The sequence below is a fragment of the Haliotis cracherodii genome, unplaced genomic scaffold, assembly GCF_022045235.1.
Source record: "Haliotis cracherodii isolate W230 unplaced genomic scaffold, xgHalCrac1.p SCAF_1, whole genome shotgun sequence".
In the NCBI taxonomy this organism is placed as follows: Eukaryota; Metazoa; Mollusca; class Gastropoda; order Lepetellida; family Haliotidae; genus Haliotis; species Haliotis cracherodii.
In genome coordinates, this window is record NW_027266264.1 from 30,123,936 (window position 1) to 30,148,902 (window position 24,967).

Genomic DNA, 24,967 nt, shown 5'->3' on the forward strand with positions numbered 1-24,967 from the left:
TTTTCACATCAGGAACATCAAAACACAATACCATGAAAAACAACATTCTGACAAAACAACAAAACTAAGTGTTGTTTAATGCCACAGCCTGTAAATAATTGATGCAGGACAAGGCAAACCAGGGTACTAAAAAACACAATTTTTCTCTCTAAAATTTCCACCGTCTAAGCCTACATTAATGCCATTAAGGACGTTCAGCATAACTAACACTGATCGTCTTTTGATAAAAAATGTAATAAAGACAAGTTAAAACATGCAGAAGAAAAAAGGAGAAAAACAGACGACTGGAGGAAATTTGATATATAAAGAGCCCAATCAATCGAAATGGAGTTTCCAGCTCTTTGTATCACAATTCAATTAGACTTTCAAAATGGATGGCAACTAATTAAAAGAACAAAGATGTACTACATTTGAGGCAAGTCAGTCTGTGAGATGAACGGTGACCTTTAACTACAAATACTGAAGGAATGTCGTGGTCACCTGAGAAAGCAATAACCTACAAACAAGATGACTACACTGGCTACCTACTGGACACCATAAGCATGGGCAAGTTCACTCAGATCATACCAGTAAGGAGGCGTGGCCTAAGCTGTGTACCCTACTTATGCTGTGACAGCAGTTTACATAAAAGTGCAATCTCATTTAAAGAAGATCCTTGTGCTTGCTACCGTTACAAATACAAGTAGATCTAAAGACCTTCCATTACAAGTCACATCAGAGGCACCTTCTATCGAACCAATAAGAACTTCGCTATCAAGATCACAAAAGTGAAAGCCCAAATGTGTTTTCTAATCATGCAAACCTAAAAGGCTGACATGTATGCTTTCCAGACAAAAGTCACGGGCGGTACAACTGATCCCGTCAAAATCATTGTCCCCCTCTCATTTTAATGGGATAAATATTTGAAACAAAACAGACATTACATAACCAATGGGAAGTACTGCTATACAATCTTGGCCATCAATTAGACATTCCAGAATTTTCTTTAGTTCAGTTTTCATATTTTGAATCGCAAAGTTTGTGAAAATAGTTCTCAAAGTGTATTCTGAAATGGAAGACACCATACAGCTCAAGAAAGCTGCTTTTTGATTGGCAAATGTCAACTTCCTGTCATTTCATTGGTCGGCCAAAGATCGCGAAATGTTGTTCTGATGTGACCTGAAATAGGATCTTCATGTAGCAGTAGCCCATACTAAGATCTGATTGAATAAAGGTGCAAAGCCAAAACAACCATTTCAATATACTTATAATATAATATACAATAAAACAATTCAATAGCAACTTGTTTTACTCAGTTCAGAATGTTGCTACCAATGAGTGTCATATCTAAAGGACATGTGGATGATTAAATCTTTTACTAGTTTTCCCAGAACAAGGACTAAATGTATCAGCTTCTGTGGTCCCCTAGTTTCAGACAGCAGGTAAAAGCATGCACTGTTTATCATGCAGATGTACTATGTACAGACACTACAGGGAGATCTACTGAACTGTGTCGAACAGCTCACCTGGCAGGGCTCATCATACTGAAACAGTGGGAGGTAGAAAACTCATCTAACATTCAAAACATCAACTCCAGTAAGGCTTCACAGTCACACAAAACCAACATTGCTGAACAACTCCAAACATTTCTCACGACCACAAAACAGGGTTTACCATAAGGATAGTGCCTTGATAGTCCAATTATATTTAGCACAGGAAAGTGGGCTTGAGTGAGTGAGTGCGTGAGTTGGGTTTAACGCCGCTTTTAACAGTATTCCAGTTATATCGTGGCGTGTCAGCTTAATGTGGGAGGAAAGCCCGAAGTGATACAGGTCTCAGACGTTTACCACTTCGGTGAAACCCACAAGCACGGGTATGGTGCTGACAAACCTAGAAACATAATCGGGGCGAACCGGGATTCGAACCCACAATCATAGGTTTCTGGCGTGCCCAAGGGACGCAACTCTGCACAGCGAATCGCGGCGCCTTAGACGACTGGGATAAACATTGGTAGGTGTTTAGCAATTACAAGCAAATCTTATTGTAGGGGTTAGAAATGATCATATTACAATCTAACTACTTACCTGTCGTTAATGAAAGATTGCGGCCGACTGTTGGGTCGACTATTGTAGTACAAGGGTTCTGAGTCGGTGTCACTTCGGCCTGGCTGGTACATGCCGCCATCTTGGTAGTAGTCCGGTTCCCGCTCAAACCCTCTGTCAAATGAGCGGTCAAACGAGTCAAAGCGAGGGTAGTCGCGATCCTCCCGCAACCTGTAGGGGTGGTCCGGGTGGCTGCGGTACTGGTGCGCTGATGTGTTGTGCTGGTGTTGTAAGGGGAAGTTGACATCGCTGGTGTAGTCACTGTCCTCAGACATTCCAGCTGAAACCCATTGGACAACAATAGGAAATCCACATCTCAGCCTTAATGTCTGATCGACAGGCGTAGATAGTTAACAAAATAGAAGGTTAACAGGATTTACATCTCAGGTTTAATGTCTGAATGACAAGAATAGATAGTTAACGGGATCTACATCTCAGGTTTAATGTCTCAATGACAAGAATAGATAGTTAACAGGATCTACATCTCAGGTTTAATGTCTGAATGACAAGAATAGATATTTAACGGGATCTACATCTCAGGTTTAATGTCTGAATGACAAGAATAGATAGTTAACGGGATCTACATCTCAGGTTTAATGTCTGAATGACAAGAATAGATAGTTAACGGGATCTACATCTCAGGTTTCATGTCTCAATGACAAGAATAGATAGTTAACGGGATCTACATCTCAGGTTTAATGTCTCAATGACAAGAATAGATAGTTAACGGGATCTACATCTCAGGTTTAATGTCTGAATGACAAGAATAGATAGTTAACGGGATCTACATCTCAGGTTTAATGTCTCAATGACAAGAATAGATAGTTAACGGGATCTACATCTCAGGTTTAATGTCTGAATGACAAGAATAGATAGTTAACGGGATCTACATCTCAGGTTTAATGTCTCAATGACAAGAATAGATAGTTAACAGGATCTACATCTCAGGTTTAATGTCTCAATGACAAGAATAGATAGTTAACGGGATCTACATCTCAGGTTTAATGTCTGAATGACAAGAATAGATAGTTAACGGGATCTACATCTCAGGTTTCATGTCTGAATGACAAGAATAGATAGTTAACAGGATCTACATCTCAGGTTTCATGTATGAGCAACGAGAATAGATAGCTATTAGGATCTATCTTGGACATTATTAGATACAGATAGCCAATATGACACTTTATTATAACACGTCAACTGGATGTGAGAGGTAAGACCTAAGTGATGCAGGTCTTAATAATGTACCACTTTGGTGAAACCCAAGAGCAAGGCATGGTGCCGGAAAACCTAGACACATAATCAGGGAAACATCTTGGATTCAAACCCACAAGCATAGATTTCTAGCAAGGGATGCAACTCTGCACCGCAACATGTGCCATAATAGATGACTGGTCCACCTGTGTCCCCTCCTACACAAAGACGATGGTTGTGTCACGTCACAGATCACACATCACAGATCACGCGTCACAGAATGTGCATCACAGATTGCAAGTTACAGTTCGCATGCCACAGATCTCACATGACCATGATCACAGAATGAAAATCATAGTTCACAGATCTCAAATCACAGAATGAACATCACTGTTCACACGTCACAGATCACACATTACAGATCGTGCATCACAGTTCGCGTGTCAAAGATCTCACATCACAGAATGAATGCAAAAGTTAACATTCCAGGAATGAAAGAGGAGTTCACGTAGCAGTTGGGCAACCTCTAAATTAGGTGAAGCAGACAATGTGTCTATGACACCAGTTGAGGGGCCCAGAACCAGTCTGTCGGTAAACACAAGCAATCACAACAACCTCCACAGTTGCTTCCAATCATGGCATCATCCTTGCTGCCAAGGAACGTATGTCTGCTGTGCAAGACATTCCCTTCCATCATGGAGGCTAGGAGGTTGACAACACACCATATGCCGAGACTGAAAAATGTGCAAGGGCAGTCTCCAAATTGTCTTAAACACAGTCTCCCAGAAGATTTGCTGGTTGAGTCTGTATGGTAATGAATGTGTGGAATTAATAACTGGAGTTAGTTGGTGTGTCTGTGACCATGATGGCCACTGGGCCAGGAGAGTGGTGAAGCTGACAGGCTTATATTGACCTGTCAAACCACATATAATGGTAATACATAATGGCTGCTGGTACGTGTAGCTTGTTCTGCTGTCAACCAACCGGTACTCATCAGTCATTAAATACAATGATATACCACAAAAGACAATGGCTACTCAGCAGTGATGTATATCATAGTGTATCTCCTCAACTGTGTCATGCAACACTAGCCACATGTGAGACAATCTCTACTGTATCACACAACACTAGTCACATGTGTGTCACTCTCTACTGATATAGCACTTCATTATATATACTCAGTACCAAAGGGCCTTATGATGTGAATAAATCACCAAAAATATGCTGTATAGATTTCGAAAGTGTTTTGTTTCATATAGAGTAGAAATAAACGTGTTTAAAGCAAAATTGACTTTGCCCTAATAACATCCAAAATGAGATGCAGAATAAACATGAACTTGAAGTTTTAGGTGCTTTATCTTTCTTTCATATAGATATATTGGAGAGGCTGGAAGCAGAAGTATATTGTGGTAATGACAAGATCGCTGATGTAATGACTTCTGCTGTAGGGCTGGGACAGGTAACTCAGATACTCACCCGGGTACACACAGGACTACCCGGACCCGAGGTAAGTCACGTGATTATATTGTTTAATGTCAAAAATTATTTAGAGCTCTATGGTTACACAATAAGTGACAAATTTCTTTCTGACTATGCACACACTCCTTCTGACTTATTATGTTTTCATAATGATATAACTTCAGTCAACATCAGTGTATGCATGACCAGATCGGATTATACATGTATCTAAATTTATTTTGTACGGTCAAACGTTTCTCAATCAGACATTTTGTACCTCTCTCTTGAGACCTACAGCGGGTACCCAGGTCGAGTCGGGTAATAGGGGGGGGGGGGGGGGGGGGGGGGGTACCTGGGTTGTAAATTTGGGAATCGAACCCGGGTCTTCGGTGTGACAAGCGAACACTTTAACCACTAGGCTACCCGAATATCTAATAAACATACTGAAAAAAAAGTAACAATGTTACTATTGTTTGTGAAACTTTCTGAAAAATGATGTATATTTTAAAGAAATGACGTATCTAATTATCCGATTCAAAAGTTAAGTGGTATATTCCCCCTGCACTGCCATTATATTGATGAAGGATTTATTGAATTAAATCAAAGTGTATTATTTTGTTAGCTCCTTCCCTTATATGTTGACTGTCGATGGACGGAATATCTGGTGAAACATATGATCGATATACTTACACTGAGAATAGGATGGTGGTCGGCGCGGTTGTTCTTGTAATGCAAGCATCTGTTGATGATAAAAGAACAACAAATCTAAATTGCTAAAAGAGGTATTAAGTAACAGATATACATCACAACAGAGTTTTAAATTTATTTATCCGTGGTTCCTAACACAATAAATATCCCTTGGCCAGGAACATGTGTATGTAATCTGTAATCTGTCACACGTCAATACCTTCCACATGATTACAATGAAGCAATACACTATTATCAGGAAGCTGCCTTGTACAGCGATGCCACCGCCATGGTGGCAGTGCGGCAGTGCGGCAGTGTGGCAGTGTGGCAAGTGTGGCAGTGTGGCAGTGTGGCAGAGTCCGTACTGCATCCAGGTAGAATATTCCCCAGGTGTACAACTGTGACAGTCTCTCACCACCAACCAAAACCATGCATCAATAATTCAGATTCCCAATTTCCTCAAAGGAACTTAATTTACATTTGTGAAGATTTCAGCATTAATCAGAGTAAGTGGAACCACCTGCTCCAGCATCCATGTTGCTCTACTGTTGTTGTTGTTGTTTAATGCTGCACTTATCTATACGATGGCAGTATGTAAATAATTGAGTCTGGCCCAGACAATTCAGTGTTTGACATCATGAGCATCGATCCATGCAATTGCCTTTCAAGGAGATGCATCAACCAAGTCAGCGAGCCTGACCACCTGATTACATTAGTCACCTCTTGCGACAAGCACAGTCGCCCCTTATGACAAGCATGGGTTGCTGAAGACCAATTCTAACGAAGATTTTCATGTGATGCTCTAACGGTGATATGATGAATGCAATGCAAGATTTGACAACAAAGAAAAGGTGGTATTCACATGGCATCCATAAGTAATATTAGAATCATAGCTATTAATATTCATGTCACTTAGATGAGAAGATCTAGTGAATGGTGAATACGGGTGAGTGGTGAATACAGGTGAGTAGAAGCACAGGTGAGTGGTGGATGGTGGTGAATACAGGTGGGTGGTGAATACAGGTGAGCAGTGAATACAGGTGAGTAGTGAATACAGGTGAGTAGTGAATACAGGTGGGTTGTGAATACAGGTGAGTGGTGAATACAGGTGTGGTGGTGAATACAGGTGAGTAGAAGTACAGGAGGGTGGTAAATAAAGGTGAGTGGTGTATACAGGTGATCAGAAGTACAGGATGGTGGTGAATACAGGTGAGTGGTGAATACAGGTGAGTGGTGAATACAGGTGAGTGGTGAATACAGGTGAGCAGAAGTACAAGAGGGTGGTGAATACAGGTGGGTGGAAGAACAGGTGAGTGGTGAATACAGGTGGGTGGTGAATACAGGTGGGTGGTGAATACAGGTGAGTAGTGAATACAGGTTTGGTGGTGAATACAGGTGAGTGGTGAATGCAGGTGAGTGGTGAATACAAGTGGATGGTGATTACAGATGAGTGGTAAATACAGGTGAGTGGTGAATACAGATGGGTGGTGAATACAGGTGGGTGGTGAATACAGGTGAGTAGTGAATACAGGTTTGGTGGTGAATACAGGTGAGTGGTGAATGCAGGTGAGTGGTGAATACAAGTGGGTGGTTAATACAGGTGAGTGGTGAATGCAGGTGAGTGGTGAATACAGCTGGGTGGTGAATACAGGTGAGTAGAAGTACAGGAGGGTGGTGAATACAGGTGGGTGGTGAATACAGGTGGGTGGTGAATACAGGTGGGTGGTGAATACAGGTGAGTAGTGAATACAGGTGTGGTGGTGAATACAGGTGAGCCGTGAATGCAGGTGAGTGGTGAATACAAGTGGATGGTGATTACAGATGAGTGGTAAATACAGGTGAGTGGTGAATACAAGTGGGTGGTGAATACAGGTGGGTGGTGAATACAAATGGGTAGTGAATACAGGTAAAGTGAGGAATACAGTTGAGCAGGCAGACAGATTTGATCAGCAACTGTGCAAGTGAAATCAGGCAGTACAATCAGCTGGAGATTAGAGGTGGTTGTGATTAAGCAGGTAACAGTGGCTGTGCTAGACAGGTGCAAGAAGTACCTCTTGGTTCATTGTGTTGAGGACTAAGAGCTTGTTTTGCAACTCAGCGGCCTCTGCCTCAGGCAGATCTGCAACAACATCTGAAGTCAGTCAAAGTACAAGGATATATTAGTGATTGCCCTCTCAAAGTATAACACACAAAGCAGTAATACAGGCACTGTAGCTCACATTCATGAGAGTCAAAGTACAAGGATATATTAGTGATTGCCGTTAGAGGTCATACATGCCCTAATGAAGCCTCATAAAGCAGTTATATAGCTACTGAAGCTCCCCTTCTAGTCAATTCACATGTGACTACAACTTGAAGGAGAGGTCTTACCCCATACATTGACATCCACATAATGACATGAGGAAAACAGTTTTCAGGAAAGATTACTGAAACTGACATACGTTTCCACTGACTTTAACAAGTTGAGCCAACAGTAACACAATTGCATTTTTGACTGTACAAACCCTTAAACTTAAAACAAGGGTTTGATATGTCACAGACATTTAACCATTTTATGAGTGATTCATTCAGTTTTCAATGGATTTACATATCCATAAAACCTAAAAACTGACATCTTGAATCTTTCCAAATGAAAATCCTACACCATTTTTTGCAAATAATGAAATGGTAAGTAAAAGAAGATGCTGACACAATGAACATATATATCTGATGTTGCTGTTCTTTAAAATATTTAAAGGGTGCACTGCAAAAATGTTCTAAATAAACAGTGAGAATGAATATGCCACAAAAAAGATTCAAGAATCTTAAATTCATAGAAGTAACACCCATTATCAAAAGGTTCACGAATCAAATCGTAAATCATATTTTTTCTCTGAGCTTTCCAATTACCGAGTTCTTTGCACCAATTCAATTCTAATACATCTTCACAACCCCACTGTACACTAAAACACAATACTACTCAAAAGAGTGAGTAAGTATGGTTTTACGCCACTTTTAGTAATATTCCAGCAATATCATTGCGGGTCACACCTGAAATGGGCTTCACACATCGTACCCATGTTGGGAATGGAACCCAGGTCTTCGGTGTGACGAGCAAACACTTTAACCACTAGGCTACCCGACTTCCCCGCTACTCAAAAGAATTTAAAGAAAACTCTATAGTTAATTTATCATGGCTATGACTGACTAACATGTGACCTATCCTTCTTGTTACATCTTACATAATGGCAGTTCATGTGACCTATCTTTCTTGTTACATCTTACATAACGACAGTTCATGTGACCTATCCTTCTTGTTACATCTTACATAACGACAGTTCATGTGACCTATCCTTCTTGTTACATCTTACATAATGGCAGTTCATGTGACCTATCCTTCTTGCTACATCTTACATAATGGCAGTTCATGTGACCTATCCTTCTTGTTACATCTTACATAATGACAGTTCATGTGACCTATCCTTCTTGCTACATCTTACATAACAGCAGTTCATGTGACCTATCTTTCTTGTTACATCTTACATAACGGCAGTTCATGTGACCTATCCTTCTTGTTACATTTTACATAATGGCAGTTCATGTGACCTATCCTTCTTGTTACATCTTACATAATGACAGTTCATGTGACCTATCCTTCTTGCTACATCTTACATAACGGCAGTTCATGTGACCTATCTTTCTTGTTACATCTTACATAACGGCAGTTCATGTGACCTATCCTTCTTGTTACATTTTACATAATGGCAGTTCATGTGACCTATCCTTCTTGTTACATCTTACATAATGACAGTTCATGTGACCTATCCTTCTTGCTACATCTTACATAACAGCAGTTCATGTGACCTATCTTTCTTGTTACATCTTACATAACGGCAGTTCATGTGACCTATCCTTCTTGTTACATCTTACATAATGGCAGTTCATGTGACCTATCCTTCTTGTTACATCTTACATAACAGCAGTTCATGTGACCTATCTTTCTTGTTACATCTTACATAACGGAAGTTCATGTGACCTATCCTTCTTGTTACATCTTACATAACGGCAGTTCATGTTACCTATCCTTCTTTGTCACATATTACATAATGGCAGTTCATGTGACCTATCATTTTTTCATTCATCTTACATAATGGCAGTTCATGTGACGCTATCCTTCTTGTTACATCTTACATAACGGCAGTTCATGTGATCTATCCTTCTTGTTACATCTTACATAACGGCAGTTCCTGTAAAAAATCCTTCTTGTTACATCTTACATAACGGCAGTTCATGTGACCTATCCTTCTTGTTACATCTTACATAACAGCAGTTCATGTGACCTATCCTTCTTGTTACATCTTACATAACAGCAGTTCATTTGACCTATCCTTCTTGTTACATCTTACATAACGGCAGTTCATGTGACCTATCTTTCTTGTTACATCTTACACAACGGAAGTTCATGTGACCTATCCTTCTTGTTACATCTTACATAACAGCAGTTCATGTGACCTATCTTTCTTGTTACATCTTACACAACGGAAGTTCATGTGACCTATCCTTCTTGTTACATCTTACATAACGGCAGTTCATGTGACCAATCCTTCTTGTTACATCTTACATAACGGCAGTTCATGTGACCTATCCTTCTTGTTACATCTTACATAATGGCAGTTCATGTGACCTATCCCTTTTGTTACATCTTACATAATGGCAGTTCCTGTGACCTATCTTTTTTGCTACATCTTACCATATGGCAGTTCAAAGCGAGCATCAATGAGGACGTTGTGTCCAGTTTGATGTTGGGTGCCGATCACTTCCCCGTTCTGCATAATAAGCTCAGCCTCCAGGGACAGCCATTTCCCCTCCCCCTCCTGTCAAAGCAAAACACATATTTAATATATAATGTGCACATTAACTGCACTATTCTGATATGTAGACTACACAATTGACAAGCCTGCAGCACACACTCAAACGACATGACACAAAGACGTGGCACACACTTACATCCTACATCATTAATCTATTACTCAATACATGATTCAAAAACACCCAGAAACCTCGACATGGCAAATGTTAATTGCATTTCAGAGGGATCAAACTAATGTAACCTTTGTACTTGTAGCCTAGTGAGTGAACAACTGGGCTACAGAGGCGTTGATAAATTACAATGCTCTTAAAGAGTCTGATAAAACACTCCCAACTGGGTTTGGCTGAGAATGTAAACACTCTGGGTTGGGAAAACCCCCATACCCAGGCTGAAACACCAAGCACCATCTATTAACGAGTTTTAGTACGGTACAGCTGGGAGGCACTTTCCGCTCACCAGGGTGGTCCTCTTTCCACTACACCACGGGGTTGTCTCTAGGGGAGGGTGAGTTATTTACCTGGTTGGAGTGGTGTATTTTGGTGAGGGGGAGCCAATGGAGGCCGATGAGTTTGTCCCACAGCATTCCCTTGTTCCAGACCTCGACGATCAAGCCTGTATCAAGCCGCATTGTCTCGCTGGAAACAAACACAAGTATTAGTTCAGTTGTTGTCTGCTGTTAACTCATGATATTCAACTTCTTTCTGCTTCCAGTACAAATTCAGTATTCATGCTTTGTGACATGAAACAAGTTAGAAGCCACATACAATGACAAACATGATCTGTAGTCTCCAATTGATGAAACTGAGTGAAGCGCACATAAAATATATCTGTGTGTGGTTCTCAGCCCATTATAACATTGAAATTTGTCAAACAAGTTCCAACCACTAACAAATTGCTTGTAAACAGAAAACAAAACAAAAAACAAATTGCCGTTAGAAATTATCAGTTTTAGATGATTGCTTGCTTGCCAGTAGACGTACACTCTTCACAGACAATAGAAACTGCAACAGTAACACACTCCTCAAAATGACCTACACACACTGTTCAGACAAGATAAGAACTGGTCTTCAGCAACCAATGATTGTCCTAAGAGGCCACTAACAGGATCCGTTGGTCAGGCTAGCTGACCAATTGGGAGGATCTATGTTCATGATGTCAATCACTGGATTGTCTGGTCTAGACTCGATTATTTACAGACTGCTGTCATATAGCTGGAATATTGCTGAGTGCAGCTTTAAACAACAAACAAACAAACACAATACACTGTGCAGATCAGACACACCTTATACCGGTTAACTCCCCTGCTTTTAACACTGTCTCAACCTGCTAAATCTCTGAGCCAGGACTACTACAGAATTTAAGATATATGCATAATATGCACTATTCCTATCTTGAACAAGATTGATTTTGCTCAAATCAGTCTCTGGACATGAGGCTTAAGTTGCACACTCTTCCATTTTGCGAACATCTCAAAAAGGGTGATGCAACGGTGCTCTGGAGAGTACTAACATGTGGTCTGCAGAAATAAGGGTTGCGTCTAAAATGGTTATTCCAGTAATATACACATCTGCAATCCAAAACTAAATTCCAAAACCCTATAGCAATCAGTCGGCACATCCCTGCCCGCCTACATCAGGCAGAAAGGTTCAGGCCTAAGTACCGGTAAATTAGCTCTTAACCCCTTTCTTTCTCAGGACATGTGAAAGGAAGTATTATAAATCATTCTGCCAAGATGCCTCTCACAGTCGAGGTCAACATCAAAGGCCAACTTGGAGATTGCAAAACTGATCAGGGAAATCCCAACAAAAGCATCAATTGATATGCAATTGATCTATCTTCCTTCGCCTGCGAACCCTGCCGGTACAGTCAGCTTGCCTGGCTGAGGGCAGGAGCAACACACAGGTCTTCCTCAACTTTCACAGCAGACGCAACAAGAACATCTATAAATAACTTGATGATTTATTTACCCTGGATTTCATTACACCCTAGCAACATACCCAAAGCACTGGCAAACCTGCAGGGTGCCAGCCTGGGTCTACTTTATGTCTCTGGCACATGCTACATCAGAATGTCTTCCTCAAATCAAGGTCACGACATGAAGGCCCCAATAGTCTCACAACAACACTGTCTAGCGGCTCAATGTTATATTTCGGATGACACTTTCTTCATGAAGTACAAATTCTAGTACTTATTCTGGTTGAGTTCAATCCGGGATTCGAACTCACACTGCCATAATGAGGCACCTAATCACAACCACACAAAGTCAGCGATCTAACCCACTCAGCCACCAAGGCTTCCACAAAATGGAAGTCCGACAACTGGTAGTCTTGATCACGTACTTTGTGTACCCCTCTGATAAGTGTTAAGTGTGAGTACCAGTTGTACCAATTGTTACATTTCACCACTTTCTAAAATGGCACTGTGTACTGTCTAGCTACTAAACGCTATAAACATATGGACATGTAGATCTGCAACACAACCTGAATTATTGGGGATTTGTGAAATTTGTGATGATAAATTTAAAACATATATGCCAGAGAATAATCAGATTCAATTATCTGCCGAAAAAAATTCAAATGGGTAAAAAAGGCAAAAAAAGTGGTGAAAATTTTATAAATGGATCACTGAATATCAGTATTGACACATGGTGTTCATGAAAAGGGTAAGCATGTCTTGCCCTGCCGGGGGGCATGGGGGGCCCAGTTGTCTAAGGCGCTGCGATTCGCTGTGCAGAGTTGCGTCCCTTGGGCACGCCAGAAACCTATGATTGTGGGTTCGAATCCCGGTTTGCCCCGATGATGTTTCTAGGTTTGTCAGCACCATACCCGTGCTCGTGGGTTTCACTGAAGTGGTAAACGTCTAAGACCTGCATCACTTCGGGCTTTCCTCCCACATTAAGCTGACAGGCCGCGATATAACTGGAATACTGTTAAAAGTGGCGTTAAACCCAACTCACTCACTCACTCTTGCCCTGCTGTTTGTGCATCCATGCTAGTTGCTCAACACCACACAGCAGTACTCCTGGTCTAGTGATGGACCAGTCTTTTCAAAAATACCTTTAAGATTCGGAAGCCACTGCTCTGATAATCCATAAAACAACCCATTAATCAAAGTTGCCCAGTGGATGTTTAACTTTTTACAGATTGTCAACCAAACAGCTGACAATGGACGTAAGTTATCGATATTGCTCATACCTGAAACATCATAGTCACATGCGTCATGTTTCAGATAAAAATGTGCTTGAAGTTATGGATATAACTCCCCACGAGGTCTTCATGGAGAATGTAAGCTTGGGAAGGAGGGAAATAGGGGAGGGCCATTGCCCCGACACAATTTCCCGACTCCCCGGGCTTACATTCTCCGTCAAGACCGAGGGGGGACTTTATATCCTACTTATGAACTGTCTAAGTGCAAGAAATACCAGGGAAAATAAGAAAACATTGATATACCTTATAGTGAAACAATACAGTGTATTGCGGTATAAACTGAATTCGATCAAAGCGTGCGAGAGAAAAAACACGTGCAGCCTGGACTAGATGGAATCATGACTTGATAATCTGAACAAATTCACATCACCTGCTCCAGAGGCTCAGTGGGAAAACAGTGGGTTAGAAAACTTAACAAGATATGTGAGGTTGCAGGTTCGCTTCACGTCATGGAATTTTCATGTTTCAAACAAATTTCTGACTTTTAACCAATCAGCAAACACAATTGTGGTCACATCAAGAGGCAAGTTTATTTAAAAGTTAAATTTCACAGAATGCCCACTTACCCGGGCATTTTGAGGGAATAATCCTTTACAGGTTTACTGGAGAAAAGTTGAACCTATATATTTATAACATTGTTAGACATTGTGACATTGTTAGAGGTTTATAATTTTAGTTCAGGTAGAAAGCTATATTTATAACATTGTTAGACATTATGACATTGTTAGAGGTTTATAATTTTAGTTCAGGTAGAAACATACTTGAATGAAACCATGATCCTCTGGATACACCAATGAGAAGCCGGCTTTAGCCTCCATGTACACTGGGCACATGAAAAGTAGAATCACTAATCCTTTACTTTGAGTGAATTGGGTTAATGCCACTTTGAATAGTAATTCAATCTCATCACAGCATGTCAGCTTTGATGTATCCTTTAAGGGATCATTCCCAGAGCTTCTTAATTTCAAATGGGCATAACTTATTGTACACTGTTTTTTAACCCGTAAGTCGTAACTGATAGTTAAAAAGAATTATGCGCAGATAGGGAATTCCATAATGATGTGTTGAGGTCATGTGTGGCTTTAGGTCCTCCTGTCTTGTGGCACGGCTTGATGGCATCCTTTAAATGTGGGAGGAGCAATGGAGGTGATGCAGGTCTCAGACAATGTTTGTTTGTTTGGGATTTGTTTGCAATTGGGATACGATGACATGTCAGCCAAGTCAGCGAGTCTGACCACACGATCACCTTAGTCGCCTCTTACGACAAGCACAGTCGCCTTTTACAGCAAGCATGGGTTGCTAAAGACCTATTCTACCCCGGATCTTCACAGGTACAGAGATTAATGATATTGGTGAGCCCATGATCACAGGTAGAGTGAGTGAGCAAGCTTTTACCAAGCTTTCAGCAATATTCCAGCAATATCTCTTCGAGGAGAGACACATGAAATGAGCTTCACACATTGTACCCATGTGGAGAAGTGAACCCAGGTCTTCGGCAGGACCAGCAGGCCACCAGGTTACCCTACTGCCCATTCACAGGTGGAATGCTGACAGACTAAGAATCATAGGATTCTGGCAAAAAGCAGATCTTGGTGCCTCGATGACTCAGTCACCTGTGCCCCCAATCCTCAAAGAAGTTAAAGAACACTCGATTCTTTTTTATAACCTACAGTGGCCATGTTTCTCTGCTAGGCAATTTTAGTATCAGAGGCACAGGGATGGTGGAAGCATATTGCCCAGACGTGATGAGGTTTTTTTTCAGGAGTCACCTATCCTGGTTTACTCATTTACGTAAGAAATACCACTGATTCACCACAGCAACACTAGGCATACTTCTGGCGGGAAAAGGTGGGTATATTTTAGCTCAGGACACTTTGGGATGGGCCATGACTGATCAACTGCATATTTACTGCTCTCTCACACCTCGATCCCCGAGTACAGACAACAGTGCGATCAATGAATCACACTGAACCAGCGTCCTGCTGGGCCTGATTCAGAAGTTCCTAATCAAACCCTTCTGGGACAATATGCCATAATCCAGCAGTGGCTTTCGACACTGTTGATGAAATATGTGCTTGGATAAAGCTTGGAAGTGTAGATCAGAGAAAATTAACCATGTAAACTGTCCATAAAGGAAGCACCCCAGTTCCCTGGCTGATACCTACAGCCCCTGGACACAAGGTGCAGCAGGGACCACAGAGGGAGAAAACGGTAAAGCAGCAGATCAATGGGTAGAAATCGAAGCATTAATTTGCTTTGGGGGCTCGGTGTTACTGATTGGAATGATACACGTCTGACATCAATTAATACCGGTCCGATGTTGCCACGGTAAACACAACACAGACTTACAAGGCCGGCTGAGCTGATCAGGGAAAGGGAGATAATTAGGGTGATTATCACTAAACACTGGGACAAGTCGGCCACAATGGAAGTGAGAGCTAAGTGATGGACTGAGTCGTCAGTGGGCAGGCTGTGGGTCAGTAGAAATAGGTTACACTGCAAATGAATGGAAGCATTACAAAGCGGAATATTGTCCTGTACTCAGGAATAATTAAGTTCAATGACTGATGATGTGGACTCCAGTTCTAATGCAAACAGAAGGCTATGTAGTTCACCTTTAGTGAGTAGGCCACAGACTCATTTAATAAAAAACAATTCCTAATTTGATCCAGTTGGATGTTATAATCAGAAACTTTGGTTCATACGCATTTCAGTTTATCTCTGTATGTTTATAGTTGACCTACTGAAATCTACAGTTGACCTTCCAAATGATATATATAGTTGACCTACTGACATCTACAGTTGACCTTCCTGATATGTATAGTTGACCTACTGACATCTACAGTTGACCTTCCAAATGATATATATAGTTGACCTTCTGACATCTACAGTTGACCTTCCAAATGATATATATAGTTGACCTTCTGACATCTACAGTTGACCTTCCTGATACATATAGTTGACCTACTGACATCTTCAGTTGACCTTCCAAATGATATATATAGTTGACCTTCTGATATCTACAGTTGACCTTCCTGATATATACAGTTGACCTTCCTGATATATATAGTTGACCTACTGACATCTTCAGTTGACCTCCCTGATACTTAAAGTTAACCTTCCTGATACATACAGTTGACCAACTATTTGACCTCACTTAATATCTACAGTTGACCTACTGACATCTACAGATGACCTCCCTGATATACATATAGTTGACCTACAGACAGCTTCAGTTGACCTCCCTGATACATACAGTTGACCATACTGATATATACAGTTGACCTACTGACATCTACAGATGACCTCCCTGATACGTATAGTTGACCTACTATTTGACCTCACTTAATATCTACAGTTGACCTACTGACATCTACAGATGACCTTCCTGATACATACAGTTGACCATCCTGATATCTACAGTTGACCTACTGATATCTACAGATGACCTCCCTGATACATATAGTTGACCTACTATTTGACCTCACTTACTATCTACAGCTGACCTACTGACATCTACAGATGACCTCCCTGATACATATAGTTGACCTACTATTTGACCTCACTTAATATCTACAGTTGACCTACTGACATCTACAGATGACCTCCTTGATATTCACAGCTGACCACTCAACAGCTGACAAACCTATATCTACAGTTGACTTACTGATATCTTTTGGGCAGGCCTTTGATAGAGACAATGGGTTTAAAGTCAATCTATAAATTGTGTACTGACATACCACAGCCTTCATTACACAACAAATCTATACAAAGCCTTTCCTTCTCAGCCCCTGTCATAGCCTTGACATGTCCCTGGGCTGCACACTAATCCAAAGATGCAAACAGAATTTCCTTGACACTGATTAGAACTACAAAATGAAAAACAGGACAAATTTACATATAAATCCTGATATCATATTGCTGACCTAGTGCATGAGGCTTGAACAATACTCGGCAAAGCAAAAAGCCACGACTACATTATCCTTCTTTACAGCTTCTACAAACGCTATTCAAATCTTTGGAAAAGCATGAAATTCAAATACAACCATCTTAAAAAAGTAGAATGAAATTCAAAATAGTTCTTTTACATTTGGGATCCACAAAGAAAAGAATCAATATGATTAAACTCCTTATAATAATCAATAAGTTTGACTCCTTTACTTCACAGAGATAATCTCTAGGGTGTATATTTGATTCGGAGGTTGCATGTCTTATGACCACATCAAATAAACTGTGAATCTTTATTCTGCAGACAATGAAGAAGTGTATGCGAAGCCAACTCCCAATTTCCGCTGCGACAAGCACGTCGAAGTGATATTGCTGAGTCCATACACCCTCGGCTCTGAGCACACACCAATAGCTGCTTGTAGTCACTGATAGCAGCAGTTGACATTTGGCTTCATTTCAACCACTAAGGCAAGATTTATTTTCATGATGTGAAATTGGGGCCATGCTGACACCTGCACCAGCATAGTAAAGATGGCTAGCAACAAATTGGACAATATAAAGACACAAACAAGAGTTGATTGGTTGTCGAGGGGCAAGCAGTCATTGATGGCATAACACTATCAATAGGTTCCTGTTCAGGCCCCCAGTTTCATTCCTAAAACTAATTTGCAAATTTTCAACGATGAAAAGTACTTCATGCGCTGGCTACAAAGGGTGATGGGAAAATTGCCAGCATCTCTACCTTAAAAATGTTATGTAGTTGGTTGGTTGGTTTGTTTGTTGATTTACGCCGCACTCAGCAATATTTCCAGCTATATGACGGTGGTCTGTAAATAATCGAGTCTGGACCAGACAATCCAGTGCACGTGATTGATATCATGAGCATTGATCCTTGCAATTGGGATTGATAAACGTTAAGTAATTACTGTGACGATTACAGCATGTGTAAGAACTGTTTGAGCCTGAATATACAGACCTGCTCAGAGGCCGATATTCGGCCCCAAGTCTGCAGTGAGTGTCATTAAAAATTCCCAAATTGGAATTAAAAATTCCCAAGTTATATTAATCATGTTAATATAAATATGACTAATTTTATGGCTTTGTATAGGTAACCTGCCTTTCTCTTAAACAGCAGGATCAATAAAAGGAAGAGGTTTTAATGCTAAGTTTTATATTATTGCATTGAATACAATCTCAAAATATAATGTTAAACTGCTTATAAATTTGGAACAAAACAACGATTATAACTTAATTTGCCTGCCAGGGCAGTTAGTTCAAAACTCTGAGATAAATCCATAAAATAACATGTAGCAAAGCTGTGACATCAGTTTCAAACCATTTAAAATAAAACACCTACACATAAAGCCTTACCTGCATCAATAATATATAGCCATAATGCTCTGCAGCACACAAGATTTTCTGGAGTGTTTGCAACAAACTATGTTGAATCATGAGACAATAAGATCCTAAAAGGCTATAAAAAACGGGTCTTTTTTTCTAAAAACACGAAAGAAGTGTCTTGAGATTCTACACAACAGACACGCATACACACTGTGTATCAAATTACAAATAATGGTTCATAAAATTTGTAGGGGCCAAATTACATTTTCAATCTCCATGGCTGTCAAAGATATAGGTCAAAAGAAAAAGAAAAAGAGCAAGAAAAAAAATGCAACACAAGGGCGAATATCCTGTCTGCCTACAACATACTATTGCTTCAAACATACTACAGTTGGTTTTCATAAGGGTCCTGGTACCTGTAGCCTGTACCTGTACCCTCAACCCCCCCCCACTCCCCCAAAGCCACCCACACCCCACACACCCAACACACACACACACACACACACATCCCGATCTAGATCCGCCTATGCAACATATCTTGCAAATCCACAAACTTATACTTCATATACAATTTCACACAACAGAAATGTCAGTGCAATGGCCACAAATTACATTTCCGATACGACAGCACTCTTTTGTAAAATTTCTGTAAGCAGTGTTTACATGGTTTAAACACCACTGCCTGAAAGAACACATTGTAACTGAAGATTACAGTTAGACCTGACATAAAAATGAAACACATACAATCCATTTTAATACATGAAAACATACTTCCACAATATCAAATTTCATAGAGATGCCTGACAAATGTTGGCGCAATGGGCAAAATGATATTTTCAAAATGGTTGCTGGTGTAGTTTTATATTTAGAGGAGAATTGGGTGAGGAAATTTATGAACCTCCATTGCCTGAAGCAAGCTTGTCCACTACAACATCTTGTTTCAGAGGAGATGTTGACAATGAATCAGGTTACAAAGCACTGATGACAGAGGACGGATTATGCCTGAACTACACTTTGTGTAAGCTCAAGCGCATTTTCTCAAGTTTGCTTAAAATTAGCATCCCCATGCGAGGAGACATGGGCATTTAAGTGCTCATGTGAACCAACACACATCCCATCACACTGCTCCAGAGGACACACGGTTGGATGATTTGTGCCATCACGGAAAGGTCAGACAACTACTGTGGAATAAAAGAACCTATTTCTGTCCAGCTTGTGACATAACATACACTTCATTTTCATTGCCTGGCTTAATAGCTGGCAGAAACATAGCCGAATGAAACAAGAGTGAGTGAGTGAGTTGTGTTAAGCTGCTTTAAATTGACTGTTTGTTTTTTGTTAAACGCCACACTCAGCAATATTCCAGCTACACGACGGCGATTGTAAATAATCAAGTCTGGAACAGACAATCCAGTGATTGACATCATGAGCATCGATCCACGCAATGACATGCATCAAACAATCTGGTCATGCATACACTTAAGTTGACTGAAGTTTCATCTTTATTCAAGCATATAAAAGTCAGAAGGAATGGGTGCATTATCAGAAAGAAATGAGAAAACAGAAGTGACTTGTTGCGTAACCATAGAGTTCTAGAAAATACTTGTCATTAAACAATTTATCACGGGACGGAATCGGGTGGTCTGAGGCTCGCTGACTTGGTTGATGCATATCATTGTATCCCAATAGTGTAGATCGATGCTCAACATGTCAATCATTGGATTGTCTTGTCCAGACTCGATTATTTACAGACCAGCGTCATATAGCTGGAATATTGCTGAGTGCGAAACACCAAATAAACAAACAAACTAACTCTGCATCATGTCATTAAAAACGTACTCAAGACAAAGTTATGATGGCGAATGAGTACAGAACATGTATGTTTATGGAATGAAGGCAGGTCGGTACTTACAACAGGAACTCCTGCTCCCAGCATGGGTTGTTCCCTTTCACCTGGATCGTGGTCGACTTCACATTCTGCAGCTTGAGGGTCACATAGCTGTTGAAACGTTCTGAAAATAGATACAGCAAAATATAGGGCTGACCACACAATACATATCAGTATGCATAAATAGCAAGCATCATAACACTTGCTCCTTAACTACGCATGTCCTTAAACACTTGCTCTTCCACCAAGGCATGTCCTTAAACACTTGCTTTTCAACCATGGCATGTCCTTAAACACTTGCTTTTCAACCATGGCATGTCCTTAAACACTTGCTCTTCAACCACGGCATGTCCTTAAACGCTTGCTCTTTAACCATGGCATGTCCTTAAACACTTGCTTTTCAACCATGGCATGTCCTTAAACACTTGCTCTTCAACCATGGCATGTCCTTAAACACTTGCTCTTCCACCAAGGCATGTCCTTAAACACTTGCTCTTCAACCATGGCATGTCCTTAAACACTTGCTCTTCCACCAAGGCATGTCCTTAAACACTTGCTCTTTAACCATGGCATGTCCTTAAACACTTGCTTTTCAACCATGGCATGTCCTTAAACACTTGCTTTTCAACCATGGCATGTCCTTAAACACTTGCTCTTCCACCAAGGCATGTCCTTAAACACTTGCTCTTCAACCATGGCATGTCCTTAAACACTTGCTCTTCAACCACGGCATGTCCTTAAACGCTTGCTCTTTAACCATGGCATGTCCTTAAACACTTGCTCTTCAACCACGGCATGTCCTTAAACACTTACTCTTCTGCTATGGCATGTCCTTGAACATATAATACCCTTCAACCATGGCATGTCCTTAAACACTTACTCTTCAACCATGGCATGTCCTTAAACACTTGCTCTTCAACCACGGCATGTCCTTAAACACTTACTCTTCTGCTATGGCATGTCCTTAAACATATAATACCCTTCAACCATGGCATGTCCTTAAACACTTACTCTTCAACCATGGCATGTCCTTAAACACTTACTCTTCAACCACGGCATGTCCTTAAACACTTACTCTTCTGCTATGGCATGTCCTTAAACATATAATACCCTTCAACCATGGCATGTCCTTAAACAAATAATACCCTTCAACCATGGCATGTCCTTAAACACTCACTCCTCTGCTATGGCATGTCCTAAAACATATAATACCCTTCAACCATGGCATGTCCTTAAACAAATAATACCCTTCAACCATGGCATGTCCTTAAACACTCACTCCTCTGCTATGGCATGTCCTAAAACATATAATACCTTTCAACCATGGCATGTCCTTAAACACTCACTCCTCTGCTATGGCATGTCCCTACATCAAATTTCTTTCCATTCACAGCATGTCCTAGAAGTAATGCTCTCAAGCAAGGAGAGGCAACGGCTTCATAATAAGCTCTAGCACAATACCCTAACAAATATGCTTTTCTGCCATGCCAGACCCTAATTCTATTAAACTACGTTGTGTCCAAAAATGACCTGCTCATCTGTCATGACACATCGCCGGACAAACACAGATCTGCTACAACCAGGGGCCCCTTTCACAAAGTGATCGTAGCGCTACGACTACAACCAGGGGCCCCTTTCACAAAGTGATCGTAGCGCTACGACTACCGTACCTCCTATACTTTAACATAGACTTACGACTGTCTTAGCGCTACGATCTCTTTGTGAAATGGGCCCCAGAGATTTATCTAGGATTCCAAACTAAAGGCCAATGGCAATTTTCTTTTTTTAATCTGTTCAATATTGGGATTTATTTCAGATTGTTATTTTCTCGATTTCAGAGTCGTTTTAACTTTGCATGTTAACATTGCATTCAATGAAATAATGTAAAATTAACCATTAAAGCCTCTTCCAATTTGTTGGCCCTGTATCATAGAAATACAAGTCACCTTGACAAAACCATCACGTTAGTTACAACATTAATAACCATAGTTACTAACATGAACATGATGAATTGGAATAATTCTAACTTGGGAATTTTTTCTGACATTTGATGTGGACTTGGGGCTGTATAATCGACTTCTGTGTAGGTCTAATAAATACACACAACAGATACAAGATGCCCTTAAACATGCTCATTCCAGTAAGAGACATCTCAAAGATTTATGCTTCTATCATAACATGTCTCCAAGTAGTCACTCTTCAACCACGACATGAAGATGTAAGGTCGTGAGTGGCTGATTGTGTTAGGGGAGTTTAACATGTTTATTGCTTCTTTCAACAGAACCACAGTTTTATCATCAATACGTTTCAAAATAGTTCATAAAAATCCATACAAAACGCATGTGTAATAATGATTTCAGACGCTCGGCGACATTGTTGACATAATGCAAATACCATTATTGACATAATACAGACATGATTGTGGACATAATTTGTAATCACGTCACAACAGCAAAAACATCAGGGACTACTATTGTTTATGGCATGTTGACCCTGAGAGTGACTTGACAAGAGTGTTAACTGAGGAAGATCTGACAAAACCTCACATCAGTATTGTCAAGTTTTGATTTAATTCGAAAAACCAGAGGCCGCTTCAATTCCTCTTTTGTACTGAATTCCAAAACTCCATAAAAATCCATACACAGAGAGATATATTGCTGGATCCAGCAAATGTACCAAATACCTGTCTGAAAGATTAACCATAATCCTTAGTACAATGATGGAAGGACTTTCTACATATTCACATAAAATATCTGAGACAAGTGCCATTAATACCATGTGGATTCTAAAAAACACAAAGGATTTGCTTGATTTTTTTTGCAATCTCAGAAAAGAGCCAAGTTCAATTATGTCAAAACCTTCCTTTTTTCATCTTTGTACACCACTATCCCACAAGACAAACTTAAGAAAACCTCATTCCTTGATCCATGGGACTTTTTTCACCAAACATGGGAGACCACAGATGTAGTTACAGCTGCATCTTCAGAGGTTCGGGACAATTTGGCCCAAATGAATGCAAATGCCATCTGAAGTTTACAGAGGAAACAATATATGAAATGCTGGACTTCCTCATAGATAACATCAATGTGAAATGTGGGGATAAGACATTTAGGCAGGAAGAAGGAATCCAGATGGGCACCAGATGGGCACCAATTGTGCACCTCTTTTTGCTGACCTGTTTAAAGCTCTGCACGCTAACGTCGAACCCATTCGACAGAGGTGTCACTTCCCGTGCATCTGATGTCGAACCCATTCGACAGGCGAATAGCATAACGCCACCCCAAAATAAAACTCGCCATATCTATTTACCAAGAAGGCTTTGCGTAACATTTAAATTACTTATGATATGCATAAATGCTCAGTTTGTCCAATATCAAAACTTTCAGTTATTTATTTACCTCAAAAAGAAAATATCGCGAGTTAAAAAAGTTTCTGCCAAACTTCTCGGCACACAACTACCAGAAACGGCCATTCACCCACCCTCTTTAGAGCGCCTTATGCTTAAATTAATCCAGCAGGCAGGGGTAAGAAGTGTGAAAATAATTCAGCAGGCTAAAGGTTACGGCATACAAGTAAGAACTTCTGCTCGGATTGGCAAAATCAAAACAAGGAAACTTGGCCAAGAAGTTGAACTTATTCTGATGAACTTCGACAGCTATAAATGTCACAAATGTTGATCCAAGCTAACCTAAAAATATGTGTGCGGAAATATCGCCATAATGTCTCACATCCTGTTGTGTGGTGGTCAGAATTTCCCTGTACATGCACCTGATGTTCACTTGCCATAACTGCAATCTGCACTTGCATGTTTGACTCTTAATATGTCAGAGACAGAAACCTAATACTGCTTAGTCATCACCTGTCATCGACCCGTGAAGATCCGGGGTAGAATAGGTCTTCAACAACCCATGCTTGCCCTAAGAGGCAACAATGCTTGTCATAAGAGGTGACTAACGGGATCAGGTGGTCAGGCTCGCTGACTTGTTTGATGCATGTCATTGTATCCCAAATGTGTGGATCGATGCTCATGATGTATATCACTGGATTGTCTGGTCGAAATCATATAGCTGGATTATTGCTGAGTGCAGCGTTAAACAACAATCAAACATCCCCTGTCACATTATAATTGCTTTCCCAGATTGAAAGTTAGACCAAAGCAACGCAAACAACTCAAACAGCAACAACTTGATGAGGATGGCTTTCACAGTGACCTTGACCTTAAATGAACGAAAATTCCAAAACAACAATAAATACTTAGTTATCATGTAAACAATAGTGTTTAGAGTGAATTGACCTTTAATATAAATAATAGGGA

General features: G+C 40.4%; 1 protein-coding gene across 8 annotated transcripts in view; it reads right to left on the reverse strand.

Annotated features, from left to right (window-relative positions):
- Positions 1 to 24,967, reverse strand: part of LOC139475675 (protein unc-13 homolog B-like) — a 197,224-nt gene that overhangs the window by 92,999 nt on the left and 79,258 nt on the right. For 5 of the 8 annotated variants that reach the window (XM_071258900.1, XM_071258872.1, XM_071258867.1 and 2 more), the window contains exons 3-9: positions 20,677 to 20,776; positions 10,787 to 10,904; positions 10,150 to 10,273; positions 7,472 to 7,551; positions 5,424 to 5,472; positions 2,064 to 2,361; positions 1,506 to 1,523 (exon numbers count right to left, since the gene is read on the reverse strand). In XM_071258900.1, coding sequence (XP_071115001.1) covers positions 1,506 to 1,523; positions 2,064 to 2,361; positions 5,424 to 5,472; positions 7,472 to 7,551; positions 10,150 to 10,273; positions 10,787 to 10,904; positions 20,677 to 20,776 — 787 coding nt within the window. The remainder of the gene's footprint in view (positions 1 to 1,505; positions 1,524 to 2,063; positions 2,362 to 5,423; positions 5,473 to 7,471; positions 7,552 to 10,149; positions 10,274 to 10,786; positions 10,905 to 20,676; positions 20,777 to 24,967) is intronic. The other 3 variants (XM_071258883.1, XM_071258894.1, XM_071258887.1) reach the window with 3 other exon arrangements.